Genomic DNA, 19,376 nt, shown 5'->3' on the forward strand with positions numbered 1-19,376 from the left:
GATATTCCATTTCACGTTAAATTAGAGGTTGCTTCCTAAAAAGAAAAGGAACCATCATGCGTCATGAACAAGAGTGCAATGCAGATTAAGAATAAGAAGAATAGTTTCACTCTCAAAATGCGCCTTGAGATCGTTTTCTTCAGACGCCATGCCCTTTTCAATGTTGGATGTTGGGTTTCTAGCTTTCCAGTTGCGTTCAATGGTGTATTTCTCTATTGCAGCTTGTTTCTGATTCTCTGATCTTTCTTTCTCGCAAATAAAAAGTCCGCTAGATTGAGTACCTGAATAGAGTAGGACACCATTTTCGTATTTTGGTACCTGTTAGCTTCAACTTGGAAATTAAAAACTTATTGTCATAGAGAGTTCAAGTACCAAAAAATGAACTGGTCTTTTCTACTTGTTTTCTATATGAAAGCATTGTTTGTTAAGAAATGAAAAGGGAACCTTGCCGACATTACTGTTTCAGAGATCGAAGCTATTCCAAACGGAACTGTATCTGTGGGCAGGGGACCGTCCAAAATAAGCTCTGTTTCGCGCTAAACTCAAGCAGCAAATTTATGCAAAAACAAAAAAAGACAGAAAATTTGACACATTCATTAATTACAATTTACTTCCGCCAATATATAATTTAATATCAAATTACAAGAGTATATGTAAACATGCGTGCCCTTATCCAAAATTTGAAAGTTTCGAAAAAGCAAGAAAGAAACACTAGATATTTCCTTTAATTAAAAAAAGTACGGAAATGTTAATTGTCGAAATCGTATAAAAAGGACAAACAATGAAATGGGAAACTGTACCCTTTCTTTTTCTCGCTCCCTTTTCTAAACTTTGAGCAATCTAATTTGTAAAACTTATTACTTACTACCTTTTACAATGAAGTTCTCTGTTGCTGCTGTCTCTGCTTTTGCTTTATCAGCTCTATCTCTTGTAGCTGCTGATTCCTACGCGGATGCGATAAAAGCATGGTGTTCTGGTAGAGTATACATTTCAAGTGGAGTGACCTTGACATAGGACGTCGAAACTTAGGCGTTTCCAATTTTGAATAGGTCTTGAGGTCACTACTCCTGACTCGTCAGTTATCGCTGTTGCTGGGCAAAACATGAAAATTACAGTTAGTAAGTAACAATATTGAACGAGCAAAGAAAGAGTTTGTTCAAAACCAGAATTTCATGGAATAACTTATACTCTGTTCATCATCCCTATTCACAGCAAGAGAAGAAAATGATAAGGAAAAAACCATTACTGGTCTCGATGTAAGGATCTTCATGGATAGATTGTTTGTTGCAGAGAAGAACGATTCATTGAACTGACTTTCAACCCTTATTTTTTTATATAGTTGTACTCAGTTTCAAGCTCTGGAGAAGCCAAATATGTCCAAAATGTTTGGGCTGGTGATTACAAATTAAAGAGCACTGCCTCTATCACGGATGATCTTCCTTCTAATGTTTCTCCCGGCCTCTATTACTACCGGTAAGAGATGACGCCTATTTTCCTTTCATATGCATAGCGAGTACAAGTTAACTCATCTTCTATCTACCAAACGCAGTGCCTGGATCACTAACTTGATTAACGGTCGACACGGCCCTGATTGTATTGAAACCTCTCATACCTTCAAGGTCACCTCTGGTTCTCACAAGAATGCGGCTGGCATTGTCGAATACGCTGAATCTATTCATGACAACAATCTCTATAACGCTGACCATGCTGACGGTTGCTTTGGCATTTCGGTCGACTATCCTCAAGAGGGAAGTACTTTTAAGAACGGTGATCATGTTCATATCCAAGTCAAGCGCGATGCTTCATCTCAAACAGATGCTCTTACAAAGATCGAACTCTACAAAGGTGACCAATTAATGAATACTGCTTGGCAAGGCTCCGAATCCTTCCAAAACTCTTTTGTCCTGAAGGATCACATGAATCTTCCTGCTGTGGATCCTAATGCCAATGATTACCACTACAAACTCTATATTACCTCCAAAAAGAATGATCAAAAGACATGCACTTTCACTTCCAGCAACTTTAAGATTTCTATTTAAACAAATAATTATAGCAACAACTTGTATACAGACAAACACGACCAGCTGATGTTTTAAGCTTTTTTTCATTCTTCTTATGAAAACGTGGCATTAGAGCAGCCCATATTTTTGTACATTACTCTTTTTCAAATATACATGTATATCTATTACAACCCTCCCATATTCCCCCACCCTTTCTTCCATTCGTTTGATTTTGCTATTATAATAAATTTCAATGTATTACTTGATTTGTGCTCTTTCAAATTGATTTTCTTTGGCCGCAAAGCCCGATTTTTAATTCGCTTCATAGATACACCACAGTTTAGATGGTACTCATCTAGTATGTATTCACTGGCATAGTAGTAGATTTGATAAAGCCTAAGTTACATCTTACTTTTGCAAACATTGTAGCTGCAAACAAAGTGTTGTGTGGCCTTAAAAATTTGGTATAGGTATAAGTATTGTGTACTTGATTTCACTTATAAGCAAAAGCATAAACGAGAAAGTAACCGACGGAATGGACTTTCGCTTTTCGTTCTGCCGTCTGTTAAATCTTCATCCAAAACATTGTGATTTTCTCCGTATTCGCGATTCAAATCTACTAATATAATATAGTTTAACGCGCGCGCGCAAAAATTTACAACCATCAATAAAAAAAGTTACACATGTGCTCAGCATAGAGAAGCTAGTAAAGACATCATGTGAAGTAAGCTACTTACTACTGGTGTTGGGTCTATAATTTGTTGTGGAAGGCATTTGATAAGTGGTATCTTGCTCATGTTTCACACGGGAGGGGACTTGCTGTTGTTGACCTGACTCTGTCAATAACGGATGTTGGGCTGTACTATTGCCTTGCTCAATACCATTGATGGTAATACGTTGTCTGCCATCACCATAGTCTTCGATGATTTTCGTTCCATTTTGATCTATTATTTTTGTAATTGTCTGTTTGTGGCCATTGATGATTGTAGTAGTAGTAGAAACACTTCGTGTGTTTCTGATAGGCTGATGTATGCCATTACTCATACTACTGCTACTGTTACTCCTGTTCAGATGAGTTGATATCGGTTGTGAAGGATCATGAAGCGCTGAAAACAAGGGAGTTTGTAACACAGATGCTGCTCGTAGTCCTCCTGTTCTCGAAAAGCCATCGTTGAAGAATGGGTCATCTGTAGAGAAACATGAATACTGTTAGAAAAAGCAATACTAGGAATGGAAAATGATCTAGTGAAAGACTTACTGGCAAACATTTGGAAAGGGTCTTGACCTTGGAAGAACTGGTTAAACAAATCTTCAGGTGTTCGAAACTGCAAAATCATTTGATATGATAGAGTTAAATGCACAAGGCAGGCGGCAAAGAGTACCCTACTTTTTTTTTTGCCCTTAGAATGATAAACCAACCTGGAAGGTGGTGAAAATGGGATCTTGTCTAAAGGCTGCTGTCGTACTATAATGTCTTCTACCGCTATTCATATTATATGCTGTATTATCACGGCCATCGGTATCAAAAGCCGTTTCATAGCTTTGGTTATCATAAGCTCTTCTTTTCTCAGCTACATGTTGCAAGAACAAAGAACAAGGATCAGTCATTAAACGTCACTTTTATCATCCTTGTACCTAGCTGCTTGTCAAAGTATGTCAAGAGAATTTGAAATTTTACGATCTGAAAGTATTTGATATGCCTCACTATAAATAATTGAGTAAAAACGTATAGGAAGTCCGCTTGATCTTTCCTGCTTTTATAACGCAACTACCTTATGTTCTTGAACTTTTACGTGAAGAAGGATATGTACATTAATAATCTTTGAAAAATTAAATGTCATAAAAAGACTCTACTTTCTCGGCTGCTCCAGGTTCTTGGTTTTTATCTGGATGGTATCTCAGGGCTAACTTTCTATAAGCCTTTTTAATATCTTCTTCTGTTGCGTTTGTCGGTAATTCGAGTTCTTTATAGTAGTCCATATTTTTAATGCATCCAAGAAATGGAAAGACAGAAAGAAAAAAGGAAATGTGGAGAACAATTTCATAATTTCAACCGTACAATCGACTGATCAATGCAAAATGCACTAAAAGTCATTGAGTTTTAAATTTTGAGCATATTGTAGCTACTGTGTTACAATACAATTTAGCTTCGGATTTGGACAAAGCTGCAATGTAATTGTAACGGAATGAGCGAGATTTTTGAGACATTTGAGTTGGATGGATGCCTGAACTACATTAAAAGGGAGACGTATACCTGCAAAAAATCGAGCCAGTTCGATAATAGGAAAAGAACCAAGATAATGTCTTTCCAAATAGAAATGCTGATAGCCATCATGTTATTTGCCGTATTGACATCGCGGTTCCAAAGTGCCTTACAAGTTCATAGCAAACCAGAATACTACAGCCACGGACGGTATTTAATGCTTCGAATGTGGCTGAGCGACAAAATGGATTTTTTTTTACCCTAATTCTTATGCTTTCTTTAAAAGATCCATTTTTCTGTATAATAATACTTTCGATTAATAGGGCTAGAAATACACGAAAAAGAAGGTATTTTTTCTCCGTTTAATAGAACCTCTTCATCATGCTATAACCTTTGAAAACAAAAACGCGAAAGAAGTATTGATGAAAGACACGTCTCAAACATTGTATATCACCTTTTTTTCGATTATCCACAAAAAAATTAACGAATATGATTTAAAATTTTTGCCCAATTATTCGCGAAAAGAGTAGCAAGTGATCTGATATACACCTTTACTCTATCTAACAAAAATCAGACGTTTCTCTATCTAAACCAGAAAAAAACTGTGATTTGGGAAATTATTATTTCCTGAATCTCGAACGTGATGTTTTGAAATTGAATGACAGATTTTTATACGCCTTCGCGGAGACTAAATATGAAAAGCCTGGAGAGGCTGTATTGTCTAAACTGGAATCACTAACATATAGTTCCATAGGCTGTAAAGATGAAATAAAACGAATAGCAAATATAGAAGGCTAGAATAAATATAAAAAGAATTAGATACTATTATTCATAATTGTATTGTTGAGGTTTATGATATAGCAAAATGCGTTATTGTGAAATATGTAAGGGAAGTCGTAAGACGGAATCTAGTAGCAAAATAAGACGAATGAAAACAACCATTCCAAAGAGTTAGAATACATACAACATGTGTACTTGCCAATTTACTGTTGGAGAGTTTTACCTTTATAATGAGCGGTATATAAGAAGCAGGTAATGGTGTCAAGCTCTTTTACTGTTTGATTAGCGAAATGTCGGGAAACTGCTGCTGCTAGTTCATCTTTGGTCGCCTTTGATTTTGTCTTTAGTTTATGCACTCTCACATATTTTCGCAGAACTGAAATATCCATGGAATTGAAATCAATCTAATGGGAAAAGTCAAGCTATAGTCTTTCTATGACGCTATTATCAGGTGTAGAACATGCGAAAGAAAGTACCACCTACAGTTTGAAATTCTTTCCCAACATTACTTTCGGCAGCTCGTCGTTTCTTTTCACGTTCTTTATCTTTATCGTTATTTTGATTTAGTCCGTTGGCATTTGTCGCTTGTGAAGGTTTTTGCTTAACACCCATTTCGAATGTTGCAGGTAGTTAAAGAAAAAGGGAGGAGGCTCGAAATGAAAAAGGTCAGATTAAAAAAAATAAAATTGCTTTCTCAGTTCTGATGATTCATTGGAGAAAAGACAATGACATTAAATTTCAGACTTGTAAAATTTGTTAAACGTTTTGTTTTTTTTAGTTGTTTTAGCTTCTTTTCACCTGTTCTTGTTTATGCTAAATATACATGGGAATTGAAGACGAAGGTAGTCAAGAAAGCAACAGTAGACTATCGATTAAACCAAAATGCAGTATCTGTTTACAAGTCTATAGTAACAGAACGTATACCCGGCCTTGTTTTCATTCTTTCTGCTTCCACTGTATCTGCCAATGGATAAATACGGCCTCCACACTATGTCCCATTTGCAGACAAACGATCGATTCATTTGTATATAATATCAACGAAGAAAAAGAAACGTTCAGTGAATATTTTTTGAAAGACAAAGGCAATAGGAAGTTGCATGAGCCGCCTTTACGGAAAAAAAATTATGTTACCTACGAGCAAAAGAAGCGAATAGAGAGAAAACAAATGTATGAAGGCCATTTGCACGTCTTGCATTATCCAGAGCCATTAGATAAACATCGTCAATTAACTGTCATTGAACCTCAACATATACCACGCGTAAATCAGTGTTTCAGAAAAGGTTCAGCCCAATATTTCAGATGGCCTAACTAATGCGTCTTTTGCGTTTTGTTTTTTTTTTTTTTTTTTTGGTTTCTAGTCACGTATTTTTCTGCAACGTGAATTGAGGATCATCCTTACTATAGACGAGGTAGACGAGTTTGTCTTACAGCATATGATACAGTTACTACTGTTGCCTTTTGAGCAGAAATGGCAGACGATGTATGATCCTTCATATCTCCAGATGGTCGCCGAATGGCTTAACAATAAGTTAACTCTTGCAAAGAAGCTTATAGACGAATTGTTAGCATTTATAAAATCTGGCCTCTCTTACGAACAGTTTATTACTACGATCGAATATAATTCAATTAATCAACAAAAATGATATGTATTTAATAGTAAAAGCAATAGCACTAATACTAGTAATAATTATAATGACTTTGGGGAAATGTACATATGATTTATGGGTCATGTTTTAGACATATATATATATGTCTATGTATATACAAGTAGGTTGATATGCATTTAGTTAATGATCTATCATCATAATGCTGCTATAGCTCGGTAAGGTTGAAAAGCCATAGTCGTCAGCTTGAGTTGCTACTCCTGGATGTTGACATTGTTGTTGATGTTTTTGCTGTCGCTGCTGCTGTAATAAGAATGTTTCAATTATACGTTGTTGAGATTCAGTCGTACCGTCATTATTTGTCGAATTTCCCAGCAAAGCCATCATTAAATTTGGGTCATAAGGTAGTGTTTGCCAAATATCCTCGTAAGCCGGCAAAGTGCATTTTGAAGTGTTGATAACGATGATGACCGGTAAAACAGCCCTTAATTCTGAGATATGGCCGTCTTCGTTTTCGATGGACATGATAAACTTTAATTTATGCTTTACTCGAACGGATTCATTATGGGCATCACATTGAATATCACGTAAAGAGTCAGGCACCCTGATTTCCATGGAGAAAGAGAAAGCAGGCCTTGTTGCGCTCAGCACTTGGTTTTGCTGCTGCTGTTGCTGCTGCTGCACATCATGACGCGTGTAGCTAATAATGCGTCCGTGCGATTTATTCTTACCATTAAACCAGCCGTTGACCGCTTTGCAGATCATATATTCCTTGAATAAACACGAGACATAACGTATTTTTAGATTTGGTGCTAATGGAACGGCTTGGATGGTTATCGGTATGGTATTCCCATGGCTATAAACTTTTGCAGGTAGAGATATGTCATAGTCCAGTTTGTTCTCCCAATGGTTGGCCAGCGTCATTGGATCTAGATAGTCTGAAGTAAGTGTCGACTTTTGTCTTGATAAGTGAATGTCTTTTCGTGCAACATAGTTGGGTGATAAGAAGCTGGATCGTTCTGCTATTGCCTTTAATTGGTATTGGACGAGATAATACTTGGCCACGTGAGTAGATTCAGGCAAACTCCCAGGGAGGACGAGCTCAAACTCATAAGAATGGTTTCCAGCTCCTAATAAATAGCCTTTCTTGTTATTGGGTTGGGAAGGCAGAAATGTCCAAGTATGGTGAATCAGAGTTTGATGATCACTGTATTTACGTTCAGAGCCATTGCCTGCTACTTCATTTTTCAAGTTTTTCTTCTTTAATCTTGGGACTGAACACTCTATCGATATATTTGTGTACTTAAAATACTTACATTGACTCCAATGGACAGTAATTGCACCACAGAATTTCATTGTCAAGGATTTGAAATAGGTCCGTTTTCGAAGCTGCAAACTCAATGCACCTCTTAGCACACATCCAGATGATTCTGAAGTGGAGCCATACATGATTAATCTATCATTTTCTAGATGGATCTTTAATTTTGTGTTTGCTTCGATCTTGGATCGTTGTCCTATTAGTTTTGACTTCATTGTTATTGAAAGATAGAATGATTGTAGTATGCCCTTTTTTCTGTTTTATTTCGTTTAGCAAGGATGATTACAGGGAAAATGTAAAGAAAGGAGAAAAAAAGAAGAAATATCTATAAATCTGTATCATTCGAATGGGCAACTTTTTTTCTTTTTTGCCTCACTCCGTTATATAAATCAAAATCAGGTTTTTTCTCTTTTTTTTTTCTCATTAAAAGCGTTTATTTATATGTTATCTCACGAGGGTATACAAGACTTCCAAACAAGGAATAGATGATAAGCGAAAAAAAAAAGGTTATTGCTTCATTTGTATTTGATTAGATTATACATTATGTATGCTTATGTACGCCCTGCAACGTCCGTTAATGAGATTTTTCGGAAGGAAGTAATACGATATATCACTCATTTATACTATAAAACTCACACTCAAGCAGCTGCACATACATTTTAAATCTTTGTCCATATGATGATGCTTACTGTTTTTCGGCTTCCTTCTTTCTAATTTTTAAGCTTGATCTCGCGTGGAGGCTGTGAAGTGACATTTTGCGATTGTTTATTGTAACCTTTTTTTTTTCCCTGTACGTCAGGTGATCCACCTTACACAAAGAACTTTGTTTAGAAGATGTTGATCGAAACGGCTACTGTAGTCACCCACGCACCCATGGTTAATTTGATTTGCCGAGAAAAAAAGACGTCTTTGTTCGCACAACCTAAATTTCTATATCTTTTCTTTTTAGGCCAAATAAAAATTAGGAAAAGTAAGTGTCTTTGTTGTTCAACAGAAGCCCTTTTTGACGTTGAAAAGAAGTAATTATGATGCTTAGAACAAACAAACAAACATACAGACAATCCTTCACTTCAAGTTTTATGTACATATAATATGTATACATATTACAGTTGCAATATTACTTCCAAATGCTCCAATGTTATTTAGAAAAAGTACACTTTCTCAGAACATTGATAATGTCACACACAAAACAGGCATACACACGTCTGCTTTTCGAAAAAAAAAAAAAAAAAAAAAAAAAGGTTGTAAAAAACGATGACGTTTTTAACAAAATGAACACAAATTGTTAGCTGTAAAAAGGTACAATTTGTATTCTTTACCAACTTGTTCGCTTTGTGCAAGTGCCTTGAAGAATTAAAATTATTGATTCTCAGCGACAAAGGAGAAATGTCTCTGTCTCGCTCTCAAACAAGCCTTTTTTAATCGAAAAAAATGAAACGGATACAGAGTGTTGGGGTGACTTCCCCTTCAAATTTGGTCAGCCCTTACATTGTTAAATGACATGATGGTAAGCGTTCTGTTCTGTATCGCTGGAAAAATATTCCTTCTTATAACTTTTGTCACGACTCGACAGTGTCAATTTTGTTCTCTATAGACATGTATATACTATGTCCATCATTACAGTTACACTTTATTTTCATGGTTCTGATTCGTGTTATTTACAGTATTTCCATTCGTCAACGATGCATTATTGCTACTGTTTGTTTCATTACAAACATTTAACCAAGGATGTGCCAGCACTTCTTTGATTGTATATCGCTTTTCTACGTCTCTATTTAACATCTTTCTAATAAGTTCCAACGACCCTACCATGCGAACAACAAAGATAGATTAGGATAACTGTTTTTTTTTCCCCTTGTTTGGTCTTGGCATTGCATTCACTTACCTTCGGATAGAATAAAGGGAATCCGCAGATCATGTTCTAGAATTTCGTCTACATTATAAAATGGGTTTTCTCTATAGATAAGCGTGTATAAGAGGGTGCCTAGGCTCCAGATATCTTGGGGAGGACCTGCATAGGGCATACCCTTCAGTATTTCTGGTGCGCAATAATCCAAGGTTCCACCAAACGTATCGAACGTTCGTCCTTCTCTAAAGTAGGCAGCGCTTCCAAAATCAATCAGATGAACACAGCCTGTTTCGTCCAACAGGATGTTTTCATCCTTTATATCACGATGCACTATCCGTAAACTCTGAATGTGGTCCACGGCCAAGGCCACTTGTCGAAAGATATTCCTGATCTCGTCTTCATTGATATTTTCATTCAATTCGATGTAATCGAAAAGATCCATACTGCTGACGCCGTACAGTTTCATCACGACGTAATAGGTATCTTCATCCTCCATGTAGGTTTCCAAAGCGCAGCAATTGACTTGTGGCTGTTCTTTTAGTTTTTTCAAAATGTGTATTTCAAGTGGTATCAAGCCTAATTGACGGTCTCGGATCCAGGAATCGACAATGATTCTCGACTTGGCTATGCATTTGATCACCACTTTCGTTTGCGTCGGATCATCGATACGGTAAGCCAGTTTCGCTGTACCGTAAGCTCCCTCACCCAATGTCCCGATGATCTGATAAGCATCCAGAGGATGCTGTGGCGTGGTTGTCGGTGGCTGAAGTGGCAAGGAGGAGGATCGTCTTTCAGATGCAGACTGTCCTGCTTCCATGAACTGACTGACGTTAGCTAGCGATTGACTTTCTTGTCGTTTTCTATCTTGGACGCCTTCAGGGAATAAGGCTTTATTTTGATCGACTGCACCAAAAGAGGCGATGCCATAGGGTCTGACGGGTGGTCGTCTTCTCGATTCTGGTTTTGGCATTTCCACTGGTTCGCGTTTTTCAGGAGAAAGATTGTCTTTTTCTTTGTTGTTACTATCTACATGGGGGGTCGATGATGTGAAACGGTTCACTCTATTGATGGTGGGTATAGGTGTCGCTGGAGGTTCGTCCGACAACGGTGTAGTTACAATCGGTGGCGGTAATTGGCGTGGAGCCGCAGAGGGGTTGACCGAACTTAGAGGATGAGACAATTGATCGGAAGCCAAGGTGGCCATCGGTGTCGTTGTGCTGTTCGTTGCGCTATCCCAGTTTTTAGGACGACTAGGCGCTGGGGTGGTCTTTTGAAATTTTTGCTTGACTTGCTGCTGCAGCTGAGCTGCTCGTTTTGCTTTTCTCACCGAATGAATACGATCAAAGGTCACCCATACAGTAATGATATCCTCCTGATCGCTTTTCATCAAACGTAATTGCAAATGCACGTCAAATTTACTGCCGTCACGGTGGATAGCATAAATGATCGGTAGGGTCTGTCCGTTGGCGCTCACGGAGGGTTGACGTTCGAGCGACTTGAGCGATTTGTCGACGGCCATGGATTTGTACTTGTCGACGGCGTAGAAATCCGAAATAACCCATCGACAGGCGTGGTTGTTGACCGTACAGGCGTACTGCAGAAGGTGGCAGCGACGTAAGCCAGCAATGATGTCGGAGAACTGGGGGATGAGCTGGTCAATATTGAATTTCTCGACGAGGGCATCCGGAGCATAACCAAACAGATACTTTGCTGGTACAGGATTGATGCTTTGAATTTTACCGCTGCTGCCATGCACGTTGATCATGCCGGCGATGGAAGGCGAAGAATAGATCTTGATCTTGTGCGGCGTGCTTGCACTCGGGTTGACCATGAGAGGGAAGCAGATCCCTAGTTTGGATCGACCGCCAAAGAACTTGTAGGAATCTGCCGTTCTTTGCAAGTCAGCAGCAGGTGGAGTATCGCTCTTGGTATAAGGTGATAAGGCGGGTATCAATTTGGTGATGGGTTCTCCGAGGATCTCATCGGACTCGTATCCAAAAAGATCTTTCGTTTTTCCTTGAATGTCGCGCACAATGCCCTAATAGATCATTTGGATTATCATTTACATGACGCTATGAGCATGCCAAGTCACTGACTAAGAGAGAACAGCTTGCTAGGGGGGTCTTACCTCATTATCCATTCGAAATGAAAGTGAAATTTCATAAATTTCCTCAAAAATCCAAATGTAAATATTCTTTCCCTCATCTGTCTTTTTCTCTTTCAACCACAATGAAGCGGCAGAAGATTCACCTGTCATTTTAGCAATGGGGACAACCACACCACATACTAATACATGACCCTTATTGGAGGTCTTTGTATTGCTGGTCAATGATATAGGAAGTGACGGTGATGATGAAGACGGGGAGGATGGATGTCCTCTACGTCGAATGATATTACCAATCTGCTTTTTGAATGGCTCTTTCAGCAAGTTTAAAATACATTTGCCGATGTAAAATTTATCGATACCGAAACACAAACTGGCCATATCGTTGAATAATAAAATGGTAGCATCCGCATCGGTGGTTAAGATGGCTTGATTTTGGGGCAAAAACCTGGAAGGAGCATGTAGTGCTCTGGAATATTGTATAAAAGCTGGAAAGACTTCCTCTGTCGTGCCCGAAGGAGTACTGGTAGCAGTCGCAGTAGTCGTAGTAGTAGTAGTCGTTGCATCACGCGGACTCTCATAAATAGGAGGTAAATTGTTGTACACATCAATGGTTTGTCGTCGAGAAAGATGAAAGCCGTCATTATCATCTGCATCATCTGCATCATTTTTTGTATGCGACGAAGCCAAAGGTGAACGAGTAGGGTGTCGTCTGGCGGCGGTAGGAATGGGTGATGACAGAGTAGGGGAGGATGGCATGATAGAATTGTTTAGTGCATTTTTGAAGGTAGGCTTTGGTTGTTGTTGATGGCGTTGATCGTTGAAGGAAGGGTTCAATGGAGAGGGCGGAAAGGCTGAGTTGCCATTGGCAATAGCCGTGGTGGCCATACTCGTTGTTGCGAGTGGCGATGGTGGCGATGAAACGGCGGTTGTGTCCATTTCACGGATGACAGGATATTTATTGAATCGTAGCGTTTCACTGGGTGTTTCGACCCAATCGTTATTTTGGTCCAGCACGCCAATATCCGGCTGTGAGAATCGCCTGCCGGTATCACGCTCGCCTGTTTTCCATCGAATACGCTGCATGTAATCCATTCCACGGCTTAGAATCTGTCTTTTTATTTTGGCTGCTTTATGCACTCGTGAAAGAGGTGTGAAACTGTAGCTATAAAGTGATTCTGCACAATATTCAGCAATGGAATCATTCGGCGGTGGTGGTGATGTGGGTGCTGCTGTAACTGACAGTGGTGGCGTCTGTGTGGATGATGAGGAGGACGATGATGATGTTGAAGTGGATGTTGTTGCTATGGCTCCTGGTGGGGTCGTAGAACAATGTTTATTTTTGTTCCCAGTGAGTATTCTGGTCGCGTCTTCTGCAGAACTTGTACTATTTTCTCGAAAACGCTCAAATCCTTGAACGGCAATTTCATTATTGTTATCATCGCTGTCTGACATTTGTGGAGTAGAATCGTTGCTATCCCTGGAAAGCGAGAAATATTTGTATTTTTTTTTTCGGTTTGATATTCAATCATTGTTGTCTTTTGCTTAGAAAAAAAAAAATACTTTGATTCTTTCAGTCGAGTTACCTTGTGTTCAAATTATCTTCTTTTTGTGAATACAATGGTTGATCTGACTGTTTGACATCTAACATTGTGCGAAAAAGCTGACCATTAGTTAAATGAACGGGGATACGTAGACGCCGATAAAAGAAAGCCAGTGCGGGCAAAGAAAAAAAAAGTGGCAACAGTATGAAGATCAACACCCTCCCTTTCTCCTCTTGAAATAATGAAAATGGTGATACTACTGAACCATTTTACCTTGATTATCTAGTTTTTGAAAACTCATAGGTATATTATAGATATATTAAAAGAGAGTTAATGAAGCCTAGTAATAATAATGAAAAAAAAAAAAAGCTATTTTGATTCGTGAACAAAACCCTTAGTTATCCATCTTTTTTTTTTTCTTTTTTGCATGTTTCGCTTTTTCCCTGCATTGAATAGAAACAAAACCGTCACATTTTTTCATCTGATAAGCATGTCAGTTTATTTTTATTTTTGGAAATGGCACCAGAGAGGAGAGCTTTTTTCTCCATGTGGTTGATTCTTGGAGACTGTTCTGAGACACCTGCTGTCCATAGGAGTAGCAGTGGTATAAAAGATTAACACTAAAGCACTAATTCATATGATTGTCGCGGTCCTCATTTTATCAACCAAATTGGCTGCGTTTGGTCCACGCTTTGGTCCTTCATGAAAATGGCATTCTTTCTGCAGTTTCTAAGTGTCTACATATTATAAACTCACATTATATTTGAACATAATATTCAGACTCATTGGTGCTTTTGCATGTAAAAGTGATAGTTCATTTTTCTTGCTTTAAGCAGGCAAAACTTATTTGGGACACAATTGTTGAAAACACCAAATACAAAATTGAGATAAAATTCCTCATATAAATTACACAAATGATCATAACAAATTGACAAATCAAATAAACGAAACTGAAGACCATTGTTGTATCAGAGGATTCCTTATTGATTGTATTATAAATCTTGATCATCCAGAGAACTCAATCAGGAATAGGAACATCTTCTTATTATCGACTTTCAAGAGGGTACCATTCCAGTTACATCTGCTTGTTTTGCAATATTCACTCTCAATCCGTTCAAAAGCAATCAAGACATTTGTTTGCTATGAATAATTGGTTCATAATATAAACAATTGTATGGATACATGCAGTTCGTTCTCCAATTCAATGTGTTATTAGGGCTATTCATTAGATCTAGTCTTTATTAATAAAGATTAGACAGAGTTTTATGGCTTTGATCAAAGAACAATATACTAGCAAATGGCGAACAGTTGTTTTAATAAGGCTTGCATCATGGTTTAGAATTAGATTGAAATTTTGTTTAAAGCCGACTTCATACGGGAGACTTCTCAATGAAACAGTGGCCAGCTCTGAACGACAGAGGGCATTAAACAGCTCTTGCGTATATGCTGCCAGTAGGACTTCTGGTAGTGTAGCATTTTGTAAAATTTCGGTGAAATCTTTTTGAGAAAGATATTCCTGTATCATTAAAACAACAGTGTTCAAACCGAGGTCCAGAACTCCTAAGCAACCAACCCTTATTACAATATGATTAGTCCCAGAATATGGTCGTACTTTTGAAGACAAAGTAATTTGAGCATCCTATCTGTCTGACGATGGTTTCGCTGCCTGCGACACAATTTCCGCAAGTGATTCGTCTGGGCTGCTAGTGTTGATAATATCGTTGTAACTGCTGTCCATATCAAAAGTGGTATTGTTGTTGTTATAGATGCTGACGTGTTTGGAGAAATAACAACTACAATACTCGAGTATGTACAACCGAGTAGGGAATATACTCCACCACGGTCTATCTATATTGCATCTAATAAAGGTTATGTACAACATCTAATGAAATACAGGCCTAAGTATAATAATCACACATCGAGGATCTGTACCTGAAATTAGTGACTAGCATACGCATCCTCAAATAATATAGTTCTACTTCATCTGAAGAATAATAAAAACACTTGAAGTTCATAGTCATCGACTTATAGCAGTTATCAATTTTAACTAAGCAAATACCACACCGGTTCTAAAAAATTCATCAGTTTAATGAATAAATAAGTAGCAAAGTTTAAATGTAAATTTTTACCTTCAACTTCGACTTTGCTTTTTCAGTCAAGTGAATCAATTTTGCTACAGTCCTGTCAAATACGTCAGCAAACGAAAAGTAATTCAGAGGATCCTGTTCATCTTGCAACGCTTGCTGCAACCGGTTTTTAAAGGCATAGTTCGCTGGCAGACTTGTTATTCTTCTTTGGAATACTGTCTTTGGTATAATTTTTTAAGAATCCAAGCAAAGAAGAAAAGAAACTCAGTTGGAAAAACACTGTACCTTGTTTTTTAAATGACAAAAAGGCATGTTTGTCCTCCGAGGCTTGTACGCTTCAGCTAATTTATACGTGCATACAACCTGTCGAAACTCCTTATGTACGACAACTGATATAAACTTGATATTCTGTAAACAAGCTTATGTGGACCACTTCCCCCTAGTGTTACAGTTTATGGAAAACCTTTCCTTTTATGCCTCCTCGCATTTCATGTGGAGAAACTACACATATGCTATGGTTCCGTATGAGTGCGCTTAAGAGCATCCGTGATGTATGGCTAAATTGAAAGAGTGGGTAAAGCTAATGATTTCTGTGCAAGTAAAATCTAATTATTTCTAACCATAATCAAAAGAAAAACAATGAAACCGTGAATAAGAAGTCTCATTGTATACGCGTATCGTCTAATGTTTACGCTATTTGCACCAATTACATGCACTCGTTTACCAAGATAATAGAACAATTGACAAAAGCAACTGTCAAGGAGTCAGGAGCCCCAAGCCCTGTTTAAGAATGTAAAAATACACACTCATCCTTGTAGTCATATCTGCAGTAATCTTCTGATGACCCGCTAGTAAGACATTCACACGGAAACGTCAATTTTAAAACTCGCTACTATTTTCAAATGCTGCGCCCAAGAAACTCTAACTATACTCAAAGCGAACGAACAAAATAGATTGGGATCCTCATTCCTGCAATGCACGTAAAATATCTTTTTAGGGCTGCAATCAATTGTCGTACATGTAAATTTGGGCAAACTAGTGGATATAAACTAAGAACACCCCATTGGCGCTATTAAAAAAACTCTGTGGTTGGAAAGTACTTTCACGTGAGAGAAAGAGATGGAGAAAAAACAATGGTTAACGAGATTGGTAAACATCTACGCTTTCAACATCAGCAGTAGGTTTAGACAGCCTCGTCCCCTTTGCAAGCTATTCACGATTCCCACTTGTCTCCACATGCTTCTACTTGTGCTGCTTTACTTGTGCTGCTTGATTAGTATGTCGCTGCCTCTCCTAGAACGTTGGGATTAGAGATGCAAAGACGTCCTCTATCTTTCTCCTCTCTCTTTTCGCCTATGAAGGAGTTTAGTATTGCGCTCGATATAGTTTACATTATTCAATGATGAACGCTTTCTTTCCAGTCTAGGGTTATACTTAGCCATTGGCCCGTCTCTTATGATAGCTACCTTGAGGGGCAAGATTTTCATGATGTTCTCTGGCTGCTCTTGCTATCAACCCGTTAAATTCTCGAATATTGAAGTCATAAATACTATGTATGAAGCGAATCCTCAGTTGATCATCCAAGTTCTACTTGAGGTGAAGACCCTTTCAAAATAAAAATACATTTTCAAATTTGTTTGAAAGTTACACTATAGTTTTCAAGCGTCTTTTATAAAATCACTTTACGCACCTTCTCCCGCCTCCTTCTCCCACTTGTTTTAATATTTCAAATGAGCATTCTTGCGTAGACAGTTTATGAAGTTGGGAAAGGGAGACTGCGAATTGCACAAGATAATAATGGAGATTGACGGTATGAGAGTTCAAGTGAAGATTTTGATTATGAGGGATCAGTATTCGTTTCGTCCACCTATTGTTCATATGAGTTCGCAAACAAACCTTATCAAGGGTACTGTGCTGGTCAAGGAGAAGAAAAAGTATACCAGCTATTCAGATCATAAGAAGAAGAACTTCATTTTTGCGTATGCTAGCCAAAGAATTGTAAAAATATTGAGAATTAATAGTTTATACACGAACAAGTTCAATACTGATAATATCAGTACAAAAATCCGGCATCGTTCTATTTTCTTCAAAATAAAAACACGAACGATCGCAGAACAATACATGAAGAGCATCAAGACTTTATGATGGTATTGCTAGACAAGATTTCCCCCTACACATGTTGATCAGGGGTTTGGAGCAACTGATAAGTATGAAGGACTAGACAATGGAAAGTTAGCAGTCTTCGACTTCATTACAAAAGGTATGGGGTTGACTCTAAAGGAGCAAGAGCTTGAAAGAAATGATGAAGGTACGCCATTCGGTCAAGGTGGGTTTGGACAGAAAAGCCGCCGATTCAGTTATAGATCTTCTCGAACTGTGTATTCATTGAAGAATCAGACTCTCATGTAAAGTGGAAGTGTGGAGAGGCTTGGACTTCAAAGGGAGAGGTGTCCATCTGTGAAGGTTGAATCCCAGGGCTGTCTCCCATACCCTATTGAGTACAGTCTTAATTTATGCAGTTTACAAATTTAGGTCTGTGGATACAACGTTGACAGACATAAATATTCTGACGCTCAAAAAATGGTTAAAAGCGAGGCTATAAGTGTGTACATTGACTTCCCTTTACTCTTGAGTTAGATCCTAATGTATCATTCTGTTCGGTTGTCAAAATTGAAAATGAAGAGGGATGACATTTTTCAAAGAAGAAACAAAATAATGGAGAAATAACCTTTAGAATGAGTATGATTAATTTGTATTATTTACTTTTAATAAGTTCAAAAAGTAAAAGTACAAACTTTATCTATAAAAAATGAAGGATTGCTGAGCTTACTTTTCATGATGATTAAGACAATAGACCAGAATTTTTAACCAAACTCTCTGCCAAAATATGAATTGAATAAATGCCCTTTGAAAAATCCAAAATGCCTGCCACATTTGATTAATTTACTCCAAAATTATATCATAATCTCTGCCATACGTAAACTAAAAGTTTGCCAAAAAACTGCCGCAAAATCCGGAATAAAGGTTTTGCTATTCTATTTAAAATAAACATATTACCTGCGTGATACATTTCGATGTGGATTCTTGAGATATGTATGTCTATCTCTATGTATGTGTGCGTGTCATACGTCAGTTGATGGCAAATGAGCTAACCAAATGTTCACAACGTGTCAAATTCAAAATTCGTTCTTGTCTTTCTTTTTTTTTTAGTCATGCTTTACTACAGTTTTACCTTGTCCTTCAATGCGGGCAATGTTACAGTGCACATTACACGTCTACTTTTTCCTTTTCCTAAACAACCATTGTTTCCATGGTGCATAACTGTTTGGTAATGAAAACCCCGTCTCCAAGGGTAAGCTGGTCTAAAAAGTAAAATCTAAAAATAAAGTAAAAAAGGATAAAATCTAAAAATTGATTGTCTCATATCCTTTTTTAGGGAAAAAAGTAAGTTAGAAGGGGGGGGGTGGGATAGATGGGCTGTCAAACTTAAGTTTGTTATATAATATATGAGTGTGCACGCACGCGTGTATGTGGGTATGTATATGTGTAATGCAATTGTGGTGTGTGCACTCAATAAAGTAATGTTTTCTCTTTTTCTCTCTTTTTTTTTTTTGTTTTTGACGCACGTTTTTTAGCATCATATTGATTTCATTAATGGACCGTGTCTTTCAAAAACGCCTGTTTTTTTTTGGTTGCCTATTTCATTCATGTAAAGGGAAAGTATAGCTTACGTCTTGGCATGATTCAGACTACGTTTCCATTCAATGAGATAAAGCAGGCTATCAACGCGTACCCGGATTTTCCCTGCTTTAAAAGAGAAAAGGAGATGTCGTCAGGCCGCGCTCTGTTTCTCCATCCGCTTGTCTCTTTTCGTGTGATATCCTTTT

At 37.8% G+C, this 19,376-nt stretch overlaps 8 protein-coding genes across 8 annotated transcripts; 3 read left to right on the top strand and 5 right to left on the bottom strand.

The window, feature by feature from the left end:
- The first annotated feature begins 800 nt into the window (after positions 1-800).
- Positions 801-2,214, top strand: BDF20DRAFT_864918 (uncharacterized protein). The gene is made up of 5 exons (XM_053080764.1): positions 801-976; positions 1,050-1,118; positions 1,213-1,256; positions 1,340-1,473; positions 1,550-2,214. Exons 1-5 carry the CDS (start codon positions 877-879, stop codon positions 2,037-2,039), a joined length of 837 nt encoding a protein of 278 aa, XP_052937319.1. The 5' UTR covers positions 801-876; the 3' UTR covers positions 2,040-2,214.
- Positions 2,215-4,032, bottom strand: BDF20DRAFT_864928 (DnaJ domain-containing protein). Its single transcript, XM_053080765.1, has 7 exons — positions 3,855-4,032; positions 3,773-3,786; positions 3,679-3,704; positions 3,420-3,571; positions 3,259-3,325; positions 2,738-3,187; positions 2,215-2,619 (listed from the first exon to the last, which is right to left on the bottom strand). Exons 1-7 carry the CDS (start codon positions 3,978-3,980, stop codon positions 2,498-2,500), a joined length of 957 nt encoding a protein of 318 aa, XP_052937320.1. The 5' UTR covers positions 3,981-4,032; the 3' UTR covers positions 2,215-2,497.
- Positions 4,033-5,073: 1,041 nt separating this feature from the next.
- On the bottom strand, positions 5,074-5,595 carry BDF20DRAFT_912307 (Sin3 binding region of histone deacetylase complex subunit SAP30-domain-containing protein; the record flags this gene model as incomplete). The annotated part of the gene is made up of 3 exons (XM_053083937.1): positions 5,074-5,111; positions 5,207-5,387; positions 5,467-5,595. The coding sequence occupies 3 exons, from the start codon at positions 5,593-5,595 to the stop codon at positions 5,074-5,076; spliced, it is 348 nt and encodes a 115-aa protein (XP_052937321.1).
- On the top strand, positions 5,534-6,698 carry BDF20DRAFT_451254 (uncharacterized protein). The gene is made up of 3 exons (XM_053075479.1): positions 5,534-5,648; positions 5,762-6,241; positions 6,342-6,698. The coding sequence occupies exons 2-3, from the start codon at positions 5,807-5,809 to the stop codon at positions 6,624-6,626; spliced, it is 720 nt and encodes a 239-aa protein (XP_052937322.1). The 5' UTR covers positions 5,534-5,648; positions 5,762-5,806; the 3' UTR covers positions 6,627-6,698.
- Positions 6,699-6,770: 72 nt separating this feature from the next.
- On the bottom strand, positions 6,771-8,120 carry BDF20DRAFT_817575 (uncharacterized protein; the record flags this gene model as incomplete). The annotated part of the gene is made up of 2 exons (XM_053077273.1): positions 6,771-7,714; positions 7,904-8,120. 2 exons carry the CDS (start codon positions 8,118-8,120, stop codon positions 6,771-6,773), a joined length of 1,161 nt encoding a protein of 386 aa, XP_052937323.1.
- A 1,001-nt stretch (positions 8,121-9,121) lies between these two features.
- On the bottom strand, positions 9,122-13,765 carry BDF20DRAFT_864947 (uncharacterized protein). Its single transcript, XM_053080766.1, has 4 exons — positions 13,445-13,765; positions 11,883-13,338; positions 9,791-11,792; positions 9,122-9,710 (listed from the first exon to the last, which is right to left on the bottom strand). The coding sequence occupies exons 1-4, from the start codon at positions 13,507-13,509 to the stop codon at positions 9,529-9,531; spliced, it is 3,705 nt and encodes a 1,234-aa protein (XP_052937324.1). The 5' UTR covers positions 13,510-13,765; the 3' UTR covers positions 9,122-9,528.
- Positions 13,766-14,633: 868 nt separating this feature from the next.
- BDF20DRAFT_818527 (uncharacterized protein) lies at positions 14,634-14,927 on the bottom strand (the record flags this gene model as incomplete). The annotated part of the gene is made up of 1 exon (XM_053077378.1): positions 14,634-14,927. One exon carries the CDS (start codon positions 14,925-14,927, stop codon positions 14,634-14,636), a length of 294 nt encoding a protein of 97 aa, XP_052937325.1.
- A 1,695-nt stretch (positions 14,928-16,622) lies between these two features.
- On the top strand, positions 16,623-17,957 carry BDF20DRAFT_834755 (uncharacterized protein; the record flags this gene model as incomplete). The annotated part of the gene is made up of 4 exons (XM_053078767.1): positions 16,623-16,666; positions 17,238-17,487; positions 17,647-17,815; positions 17,881-17,957. 4 exons carry the CDS (start codon positions 16,623-16,625, stop codon positions 17,955-17,957), a joined length of 540 nt encoding a protein of 179 aa, XP_052937326.1.
- Positions 17,958-19,376: the final 1,419 nt, after the last annotated feature.

Source organism: Mycotypha africana, assembly GCF_025528875.1.
Source record: "Mycotypha africana strain NRRL 2978 chromosome Unknown BDF20scaffold_4, whole genome shotgun sequence".
Taxonomy (NCBI): domain Eukaryota; kingdom Fungi; phylum Mucoromycota; class Mucoromycetes; order Mucorales; family Mycotyphaceae; genus Mycotypha; species Mycotypha africana.

Bases quoted from the DNA above. Each gene is read 5' to 3' on its own strand.
- BDF20DRAFT_864918 (XM_053080764.1), top strand. From the start codon at position 877: ATGAAGTTCTCTGTTGCTGCTGTCTCTGCTTTTGCTTTATCAGCTCTA. The intron at 977-1,049 runs GTAGAGTATACA...AATTTTGAATAG, and splicing joins GATAAAAGCATGGTGTTCTG to GTCTTGAGGTCACTACTCCT. The intron at 1,474-1,549 runs GTAAGAGATGAC...TACCAAACGCAG, and splicing joins CCCGGCCTCTATTACTACCG to TGCCTGGATCACTAACTTGA.
- BDF20DRAFT_451254 (XM_053075479.1), top strand. From the start codon at position 5,807: ATGGGAATTGAAGACGAAGGTAGTCAAGAAAGCAACAGTAGACTATCG. The intron at 6,242-6,341 runs GTAAATCAGTGT...TTTGGTTTCTAG, and splicing joins AACCTCAACATATACCACGC to TCACGTATTTTTCTGCAACG.
- BDF20DRAFT_864947 (XM_053080766.1), bottom strand. From the start codon at position 13,509: ATGTTAGATGTCAAACAGTCAGATCAACCATTGTATTCACAAAAAGAA. The intron at 13,339-13,444 runs GTAACTCGACTG...CTCGCTTTCCAG, and splicing joins GAAGATAATTTGAACACAAG to GGATAGCAACGATTCTACTC. The intron at 11,793-11,882 runs GTAAGACCCCCC...ATGATCTATTAG, and splicing joins CATTTCGAATGGATAATGAG to GGCATTGTGCGCGACATTCA.
- BDF20DRAFT_864928 (XM_053080765.1), bottom strand. From the start codon at position 3,980: ATGGACTACTATAAAGAACTCGAATTACCGACAAACGCAACAGAAGAA. The intron at 3,188-3,258 runs GTAAGTCTTTCA...GTTTCTCTACAG, and splicing joins CCCTTTCCAAATGTTTGCCA to ATGACCCATTCTTCAACGAT. The intron at 2,620-2,737 runs GTAAGTAGCTTA...ATATTATATTAG, and splicing joins TTATAGACCCAACACCAGTA to TAGATTTGAATCGCGAATAC.